Source organism: Pectinophora gossypiella, chromosome 16 (genome assembly GCF_024362695.1).
Source record: "Pectinophora gossypiella chromosome 16, ilPecGoss1.1, whole genome shotgun sequence".
Lineage (NCBI taxonomy): Eukaryota > Metazoa > Arthropoda > Insecta > Lepidoptera > Gelechiidae > Pectinophora > Pectinophora gossypiella.
Genome location: NC_065419.1, coordinates 8,437,516 through 8,454,482, shown reverse-complemented (window position 1 = coordinate 8,454,482; position 16,967 = coordinate 8,437,516). Strand labels below are relative to the sequence as shown.

The window sequence follows — 16,967 nt, the reverse complement described above, 5'->3', positions numbered from 1 at the left end:
AAGTCATTAGTGAATAAAGCAATAAATTTATTTATTTACAGTTTTCTTATTTAATTCCTTTTAAGGATGGTATAAAAACGCATTATCATACATATTTTGAGATTATTTTGTAACAGCTCTACAATAAATTAAAGTACTTGCCTATTGAAACATTAAACGATAAATAAAACTAAATTATTAAAAAGCTACTATTTTTTATCTATAAAAGCATTCTCAGTATAATTTACAATGGCAAACATTCGATATTTAAAAACAGATAACGATTACTGGGCGGTCACTTCAATGACGGAAGCTCCGACTTCTCCAGGTAATACTACTGTTTCTGGGGCGACAGTCGCAGCATCTACTAGAATATTGTCAGTTTGGACTTCTGTGTTCACGGCGCTAGCTTCGATAGCAGGTGTTTCTTCTATTATAACAATAGTGGCATCGGTAGCAATGACGGTCGGCACGTCGGTTACCGGGTTGGCTGCTGGAACAGGCTCAGGAACAGCATCAGTTACTGTCACTTGGGAGCCAGGTACAACCGAAGTGCTGGTCTCAAGTGCTGCGTCAGATGACACTGTAGTAGCGTCGTTAGATGCAGATGTACCATCAGCAATTATGGTGGTAGCGCTTACGTCAGTAGCAGACCCATCGGCAGTGTCAGCGTTGACAGGTCCGTCAGTTGCAGTTTCGGAACCCGCAAGAATTGAATCAGTCGAACCAGTAGTGCTCGCGTAATCTGCAGTACCAGCCCCAGTAGATGAAGTGTCAGACGAGCCAGTAGCAGCATTAGTAGATGAAGCTTCAATGCCAGTGGAGCCAGCAGCAGAAGTGTCAGTTGAGGTTGAGCCAGTAGATGAGGCATCAGCACCAGTGGAGCCAGTAGCAGTGCCAGTAGATGAGGCATCAGCACCAGTGGAGCCGTTACCAGAGCCAGGCGACGAAGCGTCAGTACCAGTAGAGCCAGTTGATGAAACGTCATTGGAACCAGTAGCAGCACCAGCAGGTGAGTTATCAATGGAGCCGGTAGCAGCGCCTGTAGATGACGCATCAGCACCAGTGGAGCCATCAACAGCACCAGTAGATGAGGCGTTAGTACCAGTGGCACCGTCAGCAGCGCCATTAGACGAGGCATCAGCGCCATTAGGGCCGTTAACAGAGCTAATTGATGAGACGTCGGCGCCAGCTGAGTCTGTAGATGAGGCATCAGCACCAGCGGAGCCAGTTGCAGCACCAGTGGATGAGGCATCGGCGCCATTGGAGCCATCAGCAGAGCCCGTAGATGAGGCGTCAACACCGGAAGAGCCAGTTGATGAGGCGTCAGTGGAGCCAGTAGCAGCGCCAGTAGATGAAGCATCAGCACCAGTGGATCCGTCAGCAGAGCCAGCCGATGAGGCATCAGCGCCAGTGGAGCCTGTAGCAGCGCCAGTAGATGAGGCATCAGCACCAGTGAACCCGTCAGCGGTGCCAGTTGATGAGGCGTCAGTGCCAGTGGAGCCAGTTGACGAGGTGTCAGCACCAGCAGCAACAGTTGATGAGGCACCAGTGGAGCCAGTAGCAGCGCCAGTAGATGAAGCATCAGCGCCACTTGAGCCGTCAACAGCGCCAGTCGATGAGGCATCGGCGCCAGTGGACCCGTCAGCGGTGCCAGTTGATGAGGCGTCAGTGCCAGTGGAGCCAGTTGACGAGGCGTCAGCACCAGCAGAACCAGTAGATGAGGCACCAGTGGAGCCAGTAGCAGCGCCAGTAGATGAAGCATCAGCGCCAGTTGAGCCGTCAGCAGCGCCAGTCGATGAGGCATCGGCGCCAGTGAACCCGTCAGCGGTGCCAGTTGATGAGGCGTCAGTGCCAGTTGATGAGGCGACAGTGCCAGTGGAGCCAGTTGACGAGGCGTCAGCACCAGCAGATCCAGTAGATGAGGCACCAGTGGAGCCAGTAGCAGCGCCAGTAGATGAAGCATCAGCACCAGTGGATCCGTCAGCAGATCCAGCCGATGAGGCATCAGCGCCATTGGAGCCTGTAGCAGCACCAGTAGATGAGGCATCAACACCACTGGACCCGTCAGCGGTGCCAGTTGCTGAGGCGTCAGTGCTAGTGGAGCCAGTTGACGCGGTATCAGCACCAGCAGAACCAGTAGATGAGGCACCAGCGGAGCCAGTAGCAGCGCCAGTAGATGAAGCATCAGCGCCAGTTGAGCCGTCAGCAGCACCAGTCGATGAAGTATCAGCGCCAGTAGAACCGGTAGCAGCGCCAGTAGATGAGGCATCGGCGCCAGTGGAGCCAGTAGCAGCACCAGTAGATGAAGCATCAGTGGATCCAGTAACAACGCCAGTAGATGAGGCATCAGCACCAGTGGACCCGTCAGCGGTGCCAGTTGATGAGGTGTCTGTAGAGCCAGTAGCAGCGCCGGTAGATGAAGCATCAGTGCCAATAGAACCGGTAGCAGCACCAGTAGATGAGGCATCGGCGCCAGTGGTCCCGTCAGCGGTTCCAGTTGATGAGGCGTCAGTGCCAGTGGAGCCAGTTGACGAGGCGTCAGCACCAGCAGATCCAGTAGATGAGGCACCAGTGGAGCCAGTAGCAGCGCCAGCAGATGAAGCATCAGCACCAGTGGATCCATCAGCAGAGCCAGCAGACGAGGCATCAGCGCCAGTGGAGCCTGTAGCAACGCCAGTAGATGAGGCATCAGCACCAGTGATTCCGTCAGCGGTACCAGTTGATGAGGCGTCAGTGCCAGAGGAGCCAGTGGCAGCGCCAGTTGATGAGGCGTCAGCACTAGCAGAACCGGTAGATGAGTCAACAGTGGAGCCAGTAGCAGCACCAGTAGACGAAGTATCAGCGCCAGTGGAGCCTGTAGCAGCACCAGTAGACGAGGCATCAGCGCCAGTGGAGCCAGTGGCAGCGCCAGTAGATGAAGCATCAGCACCAGTGGAGCCAGTAGCAGCGCTAGTAGATGAAGCAGCAGCACCAGTGGATCCGTCAGCAGAGCCAGTAGACGAGGCATCGGCGCCAGAGGAGCCAGTGGCAGCGCCAGTCGATGAAGCATCAGTGGATCCAGTAACAACGCCAGTAGATGAGGCATCAGCACCAGTGGACCCGTCAGCGGTGCCAGTTGATGAGGTGTCTGTAGAGCCAGTAGCAGCGCCGGTAGATGAAGCATCAGTGCCAATAGAACCGGTAGCAGCACCAGTAGATGAGGCATCGGCGCCAGTGGACCCGTCAGCGGTTCCAGTTGATGAGGCGTCAGTGCCAGTGGAGCCAGTTGACGAGGCGTCAGCACCAGCAGATCCAGTAGATGAGGCACCAGTGGAGCCAGTAGCAGCGCCAGCAGATGAAGCATCAGCACCAGTGGATCCATCAGCAGAGCCAGCAGACGAGGCATCAGCGCCAGTGGAGCCTGTAGCAACGCCAGTAGATGAGGCATCAGCACCAGTGATTCCGTCAGCGGTACCAGTTGATGAGGCGTCAGTGCCAGAGGAGCCAGTGGCAGCGCCAGTTGATGAGGCGTCAGCACTAGCAGAACCGGTAGATGAGTCAACAGTGGAGCCAGTAGCAGCACCAGTAGACGAAGTATCAGCGCCAGTGGAGCCTGTAGCAGCACCAGTAGACGAGGCATCAGCGCCAGTGGAGCCAGTGGCAGCGCCAGTAGATGAAGCATCAGCACCAGTGGAGCCAGTAGCAGCGCTAGTAGATGAAGCAGCAGCACCAGTGGATCCGTCAGCAGAGCCAGTAGACGAGGCATCGGCGCCAGAGGAGCCAGTGGCAGCGCCAGTCGATGAAGCATCAGCGCCAGTAGAGCCGGTAGCAGCACCAGTAGATGAGGCATCGGCGCCAGTGGACCCGTCAGCGGTGCCAGTCGATGAGGCATCAGCGCCAGTGGAGCCAGTAGCAGCGCCAGTCGATGAAGCATCAGCGCCAGTAGAGCCGGTAGCAGTGCCAGTAGACGAGGCATCGGCGCCAGAGGAGCCAGTGGCAGCGCCAGTCGATGAAGCATCAGCGGCAGTAGAGCCGGTAGCAGCACCAGTAGACGAGGCATCGGCGCCAGTGGACCCGTCAGCGGTGCCAGTCGATGAGGCGTCAGTGCCAGTGGAGCCAGTTGACGAGGTGTCAGCACCAGCAGAACCAGTAGATGAGGCACCAATGGAGCCCGTAGCAGCACCAGTAGACGAGGCATCAGCACCAGTGGAGCCAGAAGCAGCGCCAGTAGATGAAGCATCAGCACCAGTGGATCCATCAGCAGAGCCAGTAGATGAAGCATCAGCACCAGTGGAGCCTGTAGCAGTGCCAGTAGACGAGGCATCAGCGCCAGTGGAGCCAGTGGCAGCGCCAGTAGATGAAGCATCAGCACCAGTGGAACCAGTAGCAGCGCCAGTAGATGAAGCAGCAGCACCAGTGGATCCGTCAGCAGAGCTAGTAGATGAAGCATCAGCACCAGTGGAGCCTGTAGCAGTGCCAGTAGACGAGGCATCGGCGCCAGAGGAGCCAGTGGCAGCGCCAGTCGATGAAGCATCAGCGCCAGTAGAGCCGGTAGCAGCACCAATAGATGAGGCATCGGCGCCAGTGGACCCGTCAGCGGTGCCAGTCGATGAGGCGTCAGTGCCAGTGGAGCCAGTTGACGAGGTGTCAGCACCAGCAGAACCAGTAGATGAGGCACCAGTGGAGCCCGTAGCAGCACCAGTAGACGAGGCATCAGCGCCAGTGGAGCCAGTAGCAGCGCCAGTCGATGAAGCATCAGCACCAGTGGATCCGTCAGCAGAGCCAGCAGATGAGGCATCAGCGCCAGTGGAGCCTGTAGCAGCGCCAGTAGATGAGGCATCAGCACCAGTGGACCCGTCAGCGGTGCCAGTTGATGAGGCGTCAGTGCCAGTGGAGCCAGTTGACGAGGTGTCAGCACCAGCAGAACCAGTAGATGAGGCACCAGTGGAGCCCGTAGCAGCACCAGTAGATGAGGCATCAGCGCCATTGGAGCCGTCAGCAGAAACAGTAGATGAAGAGTTAGTGGAGCCAATTGCAGCAGCAGTAGACGAGGCATCAGCGCCAGAAGAACCAGTTGCAGCACCAGTAGTTGACGCATTAGCGCCAGTAGAGCCAGTCGCAGAGCCAGTTGACGAGGCCTCAGCACCAGCAGAGCCAGTAGATGAGGCGCCAGTGGAGCCAACAGCAGCACCAGTAGACGAGGCATCAGCCCCTGTGGACCCATTTGCAGCGCCAGTAGATGTGGTAGTGGAGCCAGTTGCATTTCCGATAGATGAGACATCACCAGCAGGGGCAGCACCACCGGGAGCAACACCAGCAGGGGCAGCACCTGCAGGCGCAGCACCAGCAGGAACAGCACCAGCGGGGACAGAACCAGCAAGATCAACACCAGCGGAGACAGAACCAGCGGGAGCAGCACCAGCGGGGGTAGCACCAGCAGGCGCAGCACCAGCGGGGGCAACACCGGCAGAGCCGGCAGTTACAGCATTGTTTGATCCAGGAGCGCCTGAACCAGCAGAGTCTACACCACTTGACCCAGCTACTCCAGAACTTGAACCGGGAGACCCAGCACTGTTGGAGCCAGGGCCTGCAGGGCTGACATTGCTACTTCCAGTCCCAATAGAGCCTGCACCGGCAGGACCTGAACCAGCGTTGTTTGATCCCATCACATCACTTTGTGCTCCAGCAGGCACTGGAGACTGCGCAGCTCCAGTAGAAGGCTGTCCACCGGTAATCCAGTTAGGCAAAATATTGGACACAAAGTTGACTATACCTTGAAGAATAGTTCTCTTTTCTTCAATGTGTTGCTGAGCGATTGGAGCCCATGGCAGGCTGATATTTTGCAGCAGTGCTGATTCATTATTAAGCTTCTCAATTTTCTTTTCCAATTTTGCCTGAAGTTGTTGAATACCTACAGCGTTCACATGGCTTACCACATGATTTCTGAAAGCTTCAGTGGTTTGCAATTTAGTTTGAATGAAGTTCAAGACAGCCTTGCGTCTCTCAGTCTTCGTGCTATTAGCATTGATGCCAAGCTCTTCTTGTAAATACCTACGGATGGCAGCCTTCTTTTCCAACTTTGTACTAGTGGGAGTTAAACCATACTTTTCGTAGACGTGGCTCTTCCATATGTCTTCAAGATCAACTGATTGCTGATTCTCAACTGATTCAGCTGAAACCTGCTTCTTCTCATTTTCGATGGCTTCTTTTTCCAATTCCTCTAGATCTTTCCTGATCTTATCTTGACGTTTACGCTCTTCCTTGGCAGCTTTCTCCTCTTGCTTCAGTCTTTCTTTTTCAAGTTTGCGTTGTTCTTTCTCTCTCTTTTCTTGTTGTTTACGCTCTTCTTCCTCTCGTTTTAGCTGCTGTTTGCGCTGTTTTTCTTCTTGTTTTACTCGCCCTTCTTCAATTTTTTCTTGACGTTTTCTTTCTTCCTCTTCTCGCTTTTCTTGTTCTTTTCGCTGTTTTTCCTCATGCTTGCGTCTTTCCTTTTCTATTTTCTGGAGACGCTTAAGATGTTCTTCCCTAATCTTCCTTTCCTTTGAATTATTGTCATTGTCGTCGTCTTCTTTGGAGACCGCGGACTCATCTGAGGCCGACCGCTCTTCACGCCATAACAATGCTCTTAAAGAGATTGTTTCGTCAGGTAAATATTTCGCGCTCACTGCACAGAGGCAAACCTGGAATATATAAAGACAACATGTTATAAAATTAAATTACTGTTAAAAATACTTAATTAATCATGCATAATGTATTTTTTTTTCTTAAACCAAGTAGCTTGTAGTCGTCAATCCGTGAGTTCAGAGTCCGCAATGCGATCACGCCCGTGATCACTCATGACATTGCCAGAACTCATCAAATCAATATAAAAGTCCCAAAATTCAAGTGTCGCATTCGCAAGTCGCATTGGACGCATTCCGATTTATCAACAAACGTCCTAGCGGTTCACATAATTTTATCACAGCACTAAAATTTAGAATCAAATACCACTTAAAACACAAGATTATCTAAAATATGAGTTACTTATTCGGAAACGTACTTAATAAAAATATTTATCCTACTTACAATAAGAAACAAATAGATAGTCCTCATGTTGATTATTTTACACTCTCATCGATTGCGAAATTCGTTCGTCGTTTTGACACTTAAATACGTGTTCAAATGAGCTCGTTCGTTAGAATTTGGTTCGAATTCCTCTTAAGCATCCTTTTATACTTGGTTCAGCTATTAGCGTAGATAACGTTAGATAATGAGAGCTGCCGAGATAACTGCTAGCGAAGTCTTGCTCAAACAAAATGTTTTCGCGACGTCTGAGTCAAAACAAACAGTATAATGGACGTAATATTGCAGTAGTATGGAAAGTACTGAATGGCACAAACAACCGGATATTTGCACGACAGTTATAAATATCATAATGCGTTTATGAACGGAAACGGGCTGGCTTAGTTTAGACCGAAGTGGAAATAGATAATTAAATAGGTGTTTTACGATACAGTTTTATTTCTATATTTATCTTTTCAACTTTTAACTCGATGGCATCTTAACATGTTCAAAATATTATATTCTTACGTTAAAAATAATAAATACTCACTTAAGTAAAACAATTAGTACCTTTCTGCTTTCATGTTGGTGGCATATCATAATTATTGTGCTCCATGATGCAAAAATATCACAATCAAGCGTGGGAAATTTGCGCAGGATGTGATTTCGTAGGGTAAATAATTTTACATAAAAAAATTAGTTAGTAAATGAAAAAGAAGTATATATCTTACTACAACCTCTAATGTTTTTGTTGCCAATAAAGTCTTTTCACGTTAAGAATACAACAAATACATACTTAATTATAGTTATTTACATCATGCTAGTCAATTATAAACGACACAAAGCACTTGCAGTTCCAAGTCCATAGACTTTCTCAGGTCTTACCATAGGAGAAGAGTACAACTATACTCGTATAACATAACATGAGGTAACAACTATATCCCAATCGGAGTAGTCAGAGGTACACAAGATGAACTAGGTACCCACACATCACCGAGCTTTGTGTTAGACCAACGGACTAGCATACTACCTACACTACGCTACACTACTATACTATATAGTCATATTAAATTTATAGGCATAACTAGTCTTTTGACCCAAACAGGAACGAAGGTCAGCCAAAAATTACGCATTTAAGGATGAAGTCACGAGTTCGCCCACAGAACTTATCTCACAGATTACAATGTTTGCATTCTTCGTTTAATGTTCTTTTACCAACAAGCGGAAATGGTTAAATAAATACTTATTGTGTAACAGATTGCTCAGGTGGACATTTGTAGAAAGAAAGAGGTTATTAACAGAACTAAAAATAAAAGTTATACTTACAGGGATATACGTTTGCAAGAATTACAGATACATTTTTAAACATAAGTAATTATATTGATTTTATTGTGTAAATAACCAACTTACTTTTTTTTAAATATTATCATCGTTCATTTAGATGCTTACTTATTTATCTTTTTTTCACCATCTTACTTAATCGAAGGCTTTCTATTTTATTTCTATAATGAGTCTTAAAACTTGCGTAAAATAGATCCAATTTCAGGAAATATTCCTCTTTTCTATAAGTACTTACTTTTAAATTATTTCAAGAACATTTTAAATGTTAGAAAGACTGAAGGACAGAGAGAAATTAAAGTGTCAAAGTTTTAACTTCTTTCTCGGTTATACGAGTATATTCAATTCTTCTGTAATGTCGAATAGTTTCCAAATAAGTACGCTCAGAATTTCAGTCTAAGTAAGAAGATACGTTTCACACTTATAGCCTCCAGTATTAAATGCACGAGACATGGGTCGTTCTTCTTTTTTATCGACAATGATCTGTCCTTCGTTCTGCTTCTGATAAGTTATGTTTTAGAATTTTATTTCATGTTTTGATTGTCCAAAAATATAGTTATCTTATTATACTCAAAATACAAGCAAAATACTAATCGGTTCCTCAATTAGTTATTAACGTAGCTTGATCGTTTTTCACAAAATTCCGTGACAGAGTGGTAAATTGAAATGCTGTCTCCGATGAAAAGGGCCACTCTGTCACAATATTTTTTGGAATGCGCCTGCAAAGAAAAGTATGTTACCAAGATAAAGAGAACCACTAAATAGTCCTCTACAGACACATCTTTATATGATGTTTTAAAATATTTATTGCCGTTATAATTTTAAAGATGTTAAATCCGATAAATCGAGAAAATGTCTTTTTATTGTCGATAAAAAAGAAGAACGACCCACATACAGAAAGCCACAAAACTTTCATAAAACATTAAATATGGCTATTATTATTACCAGTTAATAATCTGGGAGGTATATAGGTCAAATAATGGATGTTTTATAATCAACTGGACTAAATTCAGTGCCATCCACACGACCGCACCGGCATAGAATAAGGAATAATACTACGTATAGAACTGCAACTCTTCGCTCGCCACCAGCGCCTGAGCTAGGTTCACCTCACCCCCACTCGGTGTTACTTTAGTCCTCAATCGTATGGGCAATGTGTGGTTGTTATATTATTGTTCTATGTAAGGAAGAAAAGTAAAATGTTGTTCCCTGCTTTTTCGCATCCTGCTGGCAATTAATTCATTTTTGGTACATTTTTAACTCGAAGTTTGTTTTACGAATGCCTAGTTCCAGATTTTCAACCTTGTTTTCCAGGAACAAAATGTACTGCCTGTCATGTCGGGTCTGGGCCTCCAGTTCAGACATCGTAGTTCTGAGGTCATTGTTTTGTTGGAAACTTGAGCGAATTTTCAATGTTGAGACTCGTTTCTTGCATCTCCGAAAGAATAGTGATTAGACAAGCCAGTTCATTTTTTTGAGAAACTGAGAAAAAAATTAGCATTCTTCTAATCTCCTCCCTGAATTCGCTAAGTAGATCCTGCTGTGGCTCATTTGGTGTGTCTACTTCCCTTCGTGTATTAATTTTGTGGTCGTAGCGTTACAAAATCTGTTCGGAGAGTTTTCTCTGTCTACCTCCGACAGACATATTGACATTTCAGGGTGTGACATATTTTCTTTATGTTTATCGGTCGTGATATACTAGGAAATCAGAAGCGACCAACAGAAGGCGATGTCGGCTTGGCTCGGCTCTCTCATGGAAGAATTGGAATATTCGATCGCAGGAGTATCCGGCTAGCAGAGGCAATAAGAGCTGGATGGTTACAATGAAGAAAGGGCGTGCGATTTGCGGAATAAGCTCCAAATTTCTGTCAGTAGTACCAGGGGCTCATAAGAACGCAGGTAGCCATCAACACTATGTTGTTGGTTTACGTAATAACAACGTGTTTAGTAGTAAGTAATCCATTACCCAGGTGACACTAACTCCAAATTTGGCTACAAGTTGTATCAGAACCAATAACTCTGCCTTACCCCAATGGAGATTCATTGAGTGCGTGAGTTGAATGTTGTATTATTGTTCACACAGACGTTTGTCGTATTTTACTTCAGTAAAGGTAATTAATCTTTATAAAAGGATTCTGGGAATTCATTACCCCAACACCAATTAACTTATATTTAAGACTTAATGCCTACCTAATTAGCAGCTACTGAATGAACAAAAGACTATATTTAGCGATATATAAGCAATCAATAATTAATTAATGTGTTATTTTAAGAACCATCGCAAGATGAAATAAACATTTAAATATGGAAAATAATAATAGGTTGTATACAGGGTGTTAGTGACATCGTAACGAATAATAAGGGAGATTTGAGTTATTATCAAGTGGAATTTTCCGTCGCAAAATACATGTTTTTTTTTACTTTTTTTTAATTATTTTAAATTCTATACTTTTGTGATGGAAAATTCCACTTGATATGCACTCAGAATAATGACAAATACCTACTAAGGGGGATTTTCCAGACCATGATTTTGGATTTTTCAGACAAAATTCATGAAAATGTTTATGTTTTTTTTAATTATTTTTATTTCCATACTTTTGCAACGGTAAATTCCACTTGATATCAACTCAGAATCTTGGGCTCAATCATCCTTCAAAGTTTTTGTTACGATATCACTAATACCTGTATCTTCTTCTCTATCGTGTGGGTTGTGTGGTGGAGTACCAAGCAGGGTGTCAGAGTTACTATTGAGACGCCAAAGGCCCCTGACATGGCTCATGTAACGACTACTTACTTACATCAGTAAGTAGTAACCGGGACCAACGGCTTAACGTGCCTTCCGAAGCACGGATCATCTTACTTTCGTACAATCAGGCGATCAACCTGTAACGTTCTAACCAAACTAGGGACCACAAAGTAATTTTTGTGATATGTCTCCACCGGGAATCGAACGCAGGACCTCCGGAGCTCAACGCTCAACCACTGGACCACGGAGGTCGTAACTACTAATATCTGTATAATAAACGTATACACCTCTGCCTACCCCCTTCGAGAATACAGTCGTGATGCTATGGTATGTTATTGTCTATATTTATAAAGTTTCAAGAGCATGACGTTTGTTTGTGTGTCGCTCTAGTTAATAATACGGGCACGAGTTCTAATATGTATACACTTTGAAACCGTGTCACATTAACATTTTTGACAAATTAAACCGTAAGTCTTATTAAATTTCAAATATGATAGTGCGACAGGGTTCTAAAGTGGGTACATGATATTGCCCATGACTGTACATCGAGCCTCTACGTGGTATCAACTGTTTAGACACCACAATCCTCTTTGACATGACGTTGGTAAACAGACCTACTATTGTGAACAGTTGAAATAACGTAGGTAATCAAAGCAGATAGTAATTTCTTAATTTTAGTTTTGATTACACATGGGACGGTGAGCCGTGGTAGTCCAGTTGGTAGAACACTTGCCTCTCACTTTGAGGTCGCAGGTTCGAATCCAGCACAGGCCTAAACCAATGATTGTCGAATTTGTTTTCGAATTCATGTTTGGATAAATGATTATCACGTGCTCAGCGGTGAAGGAAAACATCGTGAGGAAACCTACATTCCCGAGAAATTCATTTTCGGAGGTATGTGTCCTAACCTGTATTGGGCTGGTTTTCCCTTCGCGGGTTGGAAGGTCAGACAGGCAGTTGCTACCGAAAAAAACCGGACCTGTAAACCTTCAGGTTAGTAAGCGGACCCTGTAAAAAACGGGATAATTATAGGGAGATGCAACATGTACGGTTTCGAACCGCACAGAGTTTACCTCACGACCACGACCCACGAGCACGACCTGCTTTCAGGCTGCGTGATTATTTCACTTACTTAGTAATAATCTTCAGTGTAATAACAAATCTCAACGTAAGCGATACCTTCATTCTATCTTGTAAACTAAATAACTGAATAATTATCGTCTTAAATTGCACTTGCATATTTAGAGAAGTCGGTGTTCGGACTTAAACTAAGAACGGGCTCCTACAATGATGACTTTTGATTAGACATGAATATAAACTTGACATCCTAAGTCTTTCTTCTGTCGTGTGGGTTGTGAGGTGAATTAACAACCTCATCAACCCTGATGTCAGGATTATTATTGAGCCGCCAAAGGCCCCTGACATTGCTCATGTAACGATTACTCACTCACATCCTAAGCAGTGTGCTAATTAGGTCTTTGGGACGCTTATCTTCGCCCTATAGTAATAACCACATAAGAGCCTTATTTCACAAATCACATTTTGATGTGATTTTCTTCAACAAAACCTGGATTTCTTACAATTAATCTAATTCCAGGTAAAATCCGCATTGTTTTACCTGGATTAAAACGTGTCTATTGCGAGCTTTTATTAACAAAAATCAAATTCGTACGTGATTCATAAAGGCGCTTCATGTGATTTTCACTATAAGGCAACGTTATATAAAAAAGTGGCTGCAGGCATTTTTGACTCTACCCACACCCCAATAGAGTAAATCCTTTATAATGATGTATTTAATATGAAAAAGTTATATGGGTACCTACTAGGTAAGTAACTATTTTCTATTCATAATATTCAAATAGGATATCTCCTTGGTCAAGCAAGCACTGTATTATCCCGAGAATATTCGTTGCAAGTTCAACATCATACTCGTATATTTGAAATTTTATATACTCCATTCCCACTGAAAGAACACATATTCCATTTTCTACAAACTAAGGTCGACTTGAATAGGTTCAGGGTTTAGTTGGAAAATATTTTACTTTCATTCTATTTTGCTCCTTCGAATGCCTCATCTATGCCTTCAGGCTAGATTGTTGCCAAAAGAAAGCCCTTCAATGATTAAAAATACCTTACTATTTCGTATTTTATATAAGTAGGTAAATCATACGGACAACAGACCATTAATTTGTCAAAGGTAAGGTCGTTTTTCTATCAGTGTTACATATTTCTAATTGGTTCAGATATGTATATTCATCGAAAGATGAACTGAGTAAGTAAATGGGTACCAAAAGTGCTGGGACAATTGCAAGAAATCAAGCAAGCAAGGACCTTATTGCTCGGCCCTCGTGTCTAGTAGGTAATGAAACGAAATAATAATAATATGTGAATAGACAAAATATAATGCAAAAAAAATAGCAACGACAAGGGAGTACCGACAGAATGACAACAGAAGACAAAACAAAACGTGTAAAAATAAAACAAAAATGTCATTCCATGCCGGGCCGAACGGCCAGACGGGCTGACTGGCTGGTCAGTCGCTGCCTAAAGAGTCCACCCACGACATCCTGTAGAGTCATTCCTTTAATATAGGTATGAAAGGATAATGTCGTAATAATAGTGATTTTCTACAGGATTCGAATCTAATTGAAGAATGTAAAGTCTACTTTACATTTACGTTTCGACATTAATTCTGCAAAGTATACATTTTTTCTGACTACTAGATGTTGTGAATAAAGAAACATTTCATTATGAACCTCTCAACGCTACAGCACAGCGGGCAGACACCGGCGATATGACGTCATTCAGAACGGATGTAGTTTCCTCTACTTTGTCCACCAAAGGGCAGAAACTAAAGTCCGGACTCTTTAGAATATTTTCTTTCTTCCACAAAGGGAACATTGCGAACATATTTTTGTAAACGTTAGTGCATTTAATTTCAGTGTGACGCAGTTAAGATTTAAATTTTCAACAACGGGTGAAAGGAGCTACCGAGGTTGGTAAAGGTCGACCTTTTTATAGTAACCCTGAGGGTTGATGAGGTTGGTAATTCACCTCACTACCCACACTATAGAAGAAGAAGTGGTTTAGACCCCAAGCCAGGATCGAACCTGTGATACTATGATGTAAGTCGGGATTTCACGGATACTTCAACAATTGAAAACGATTATCTTTTACAGCTGATGAACCATAAAGATTACACACAGATTCCCAGCAGCATAAAACCCGCGTAGGTTATGTTTGTATTATTTATTTAGCAAAACATTGTCTTATCATAATTGTTGGTGCAAAGCTTTAGATTGTATAAGTAAACAGTTTCTGAAAAATCCCACCTGAGTTCTGTATCTAATTGTAAATACGCTATTGAAACACTGTTTTGTGGAAAATCCTATGTTCATCGTAGAAATTTATAATCAGAAATCAGAATCATTTATTCAACGTAATAATCATTTAAGCCGCACTGTTTAAGGTTTGCTTCATATAACCGACATTTATAAAGATAACATAGCTACTTATGTATAACTACTTTCAACACACTATTTTGCATCATGGACACTAATACTGGCTGTATGGAAATAAATGTCCAAGGCGTGTAGTCCACCCATTTACTTCATTTGTAACAAAGAAAATACTATTACCTACCTATCCTTGCCAAAAAACCCGTGACACTCCATACAAAAATCTCATTTTTACCGTGTTTAACTCATAATGGCCGTTCAAAACTTAAGTAAGACCCAGAGGGGTTGAGGTCGGCGTCCGATACTAATAGGTAGGTACGGGGAGGAGAGTTACTGTTATACATACTGACGTCTAAGACCTCTCTCTTCTAAGCACATCATCCATGAGAAGAAGAAGAAGAAAATTCTTTCTTCTACTTTCTACGTAAGGGTAAGAGACAAATATTGAGAGTAATTGAGGATAGAAGAGGCAAGGTGATCACTTAATAAGACACGACGAATTTATTAAAAACATCGCAGAAGAGAAGATAGTACGCAGGAAAGGAAAGGGAAGACCAAAAAGAGCTTACGCAGAACCAAATAAAGAGAAAGCGAACGTCGTGTCTTATAAAGAAGTCAAAGAATTGGCCTTTGATGAACAAGAACGCAGGATGCTACACTGACAAGACCGTGGCTTTTAAATAATGATGATGAAGTACCTACTAAGTACTAATATAATGGGAGGCTTAGGCGTGATCAACCAGCCTTCCCTCAATCAACCAGTCTCTCCTCAATCAACCTGCCTACTCTTATTAACCGGAGGTGATACATAACATATTCGAATTCGATGTTCCATTGTTGTGTGGATTTATCCCACAGTTTGTTCGAATCCTCACATAAAATAATGTGGCAACACTAGATTTAAGTTTTTTAATTAGACCACGAGATGGCGATTGTAAAACACTCTTTCTCTTAAACTCTTTGCGTAATCATTCAAAATGTAACTATAAATTAAAATCCTATTAAATACAGTCCACATTTAACTTTTATGTGCAATTTCATTTAAATATACTCCAGCTCACAATAAGAAAGACAAGATTTTAGCTCCCTTCACACGAGTAGTTGTTATTTGTACAGTAGCCATGCAGTACCGTTCTATTCTTTATTCTATGCCTATACAATTAAATTCTTGTAACGTATTGCCTTGCACTGTGGAATACAAAGTAAATAGATACGAGAACCCAGTCAATATATTGGTATCTACACTACGAGAACTGAGAGAGGAAAATAATAACATAAAATTTCTACTTATTTCCCTTTAGAAAGTTTCAGTGACTTGTTTTTATTAGATTTAGTATTGCCCACATTTGCCTGAATTTCGTCTCAAGTTTCTTCGTTAATATTTTACATCGATAAATATTAATAATAAGGTAAAACAAGTAATAGTAAGTATATTTTTTGGCATTCGAGTCAACCCAGCCACTGCAGAGAGGAATATATGTGAACAACAAAGCTAATAATCAATTTCTACGACTTTCTTGACAATAGATCACGTTTTTAATTTCCATGTGCAAACATTCGCCTTGCATTATAAATTCAATCTTTATAAGAAATTGTACTATAAACATAGCCGTATTCTCGAAAGCGCCTGACAATAAATATCTTGCAACCCGTACCCGTATGACACTTGTTGCCAGTAGAATAACGTAGGCGCTTTATTGCTATTGAGTATTGGAAGGCGAAATGGGAACTTTATAAGAGGTTTTGTTCTGAAATTAGTTATTTCGATTTATTTGTTTGTATATTTATGTAATACTGTTGTTTTATATTGCAATAGAACAAACCTTCGCTATGGATAAGGTTTGTAGGCTGCTTGTGTGTTATAATATAATGTAGTCTAGCTATTTATTAGCTAATCAATAAAAGAAAGGTAAAAATATTTTTAAGTTATGCTTAATGACCTTCTATCTGAACATGAATAATGTGATTTGTAGTGGAATTCTTTTTTATTCTGTTTACTTAATAAATTCGCAATTATTAAGCCATATTTGTTCAGTATGAGCGTAATAACTACTGTTTGATAAAAAGTTTGATATTGTTGTTTTAAAATTTCCCTCATAAAATAGCTGAGAGAGACGATCATTATGTTATAAACAAGATATAGCACCACCAGCAGAGGGGAAAATATAATAGGATCAACAAGTAGTGGCAGCAAAAGTACCGTGAAATAGAATGGTATTTTTTTTTTAAGTGAGGAAATCCAGTCACTCGGGGTAACGACTGAGTTATATCAAGCTCTACTGGTGAAAACGTCACCGTGTACCTTTGACGGAATAAGGGTATACGTCAGCAACCTTCCACGAATGAAATAAACCAACTTTGGCCCTCGTATTAACCTTGCCCGCAAGGGGAAAATCGATGTATATCACCGTTAAAGATCGTAC

General features: G+C 43.1%; 1 protein-coding gene across 5 annotated transcripts; it reads right to left on the bottom strand.

Moving 5' to 3' along the window:
* Window positions 1-10: 10 nt before the first annotated feature.
* LOC126373666 (autotransporter adhesin BpaC-like) lies at window positions 11-7,142 on the bottom strand. Of its 5 annotated transcripts, none has more exons than XM_050019892.1 (3): window positions 7,027-7,129; window positions 1,876-6,641; window positions 11-1,494 (listed from the first exon to the last, which is right to left on the bottom strand). In XM_050019892.1, exons 1-3 carry the CDS (start codon window positions 7,051-7,053, stop codon window positions 264-266), a joined length of 6,024 nt encoding a protein of 2,007 aa, XP_049875849.1. In that variant the 5' UTR covers window positions 7,054-7,129; the 3' UTR covers window positions 11-263. The 5 variants fall into 5 exon arrangements, with proteins under 5 accessions (XP_049875849.1, XP_049875848.1, XP_049875850.1 ...); XM_050019891.1 differs by having other exon boundaries at window positions 11-4,258; window positions 4,343-6,641; XM_050019893.1 differs by having other exon boundaries at window positions 11-4,089; window positions 4,606-6,641.
* Window positions 7,143-16,967: the final 9,825 nt, after the last annotated feature.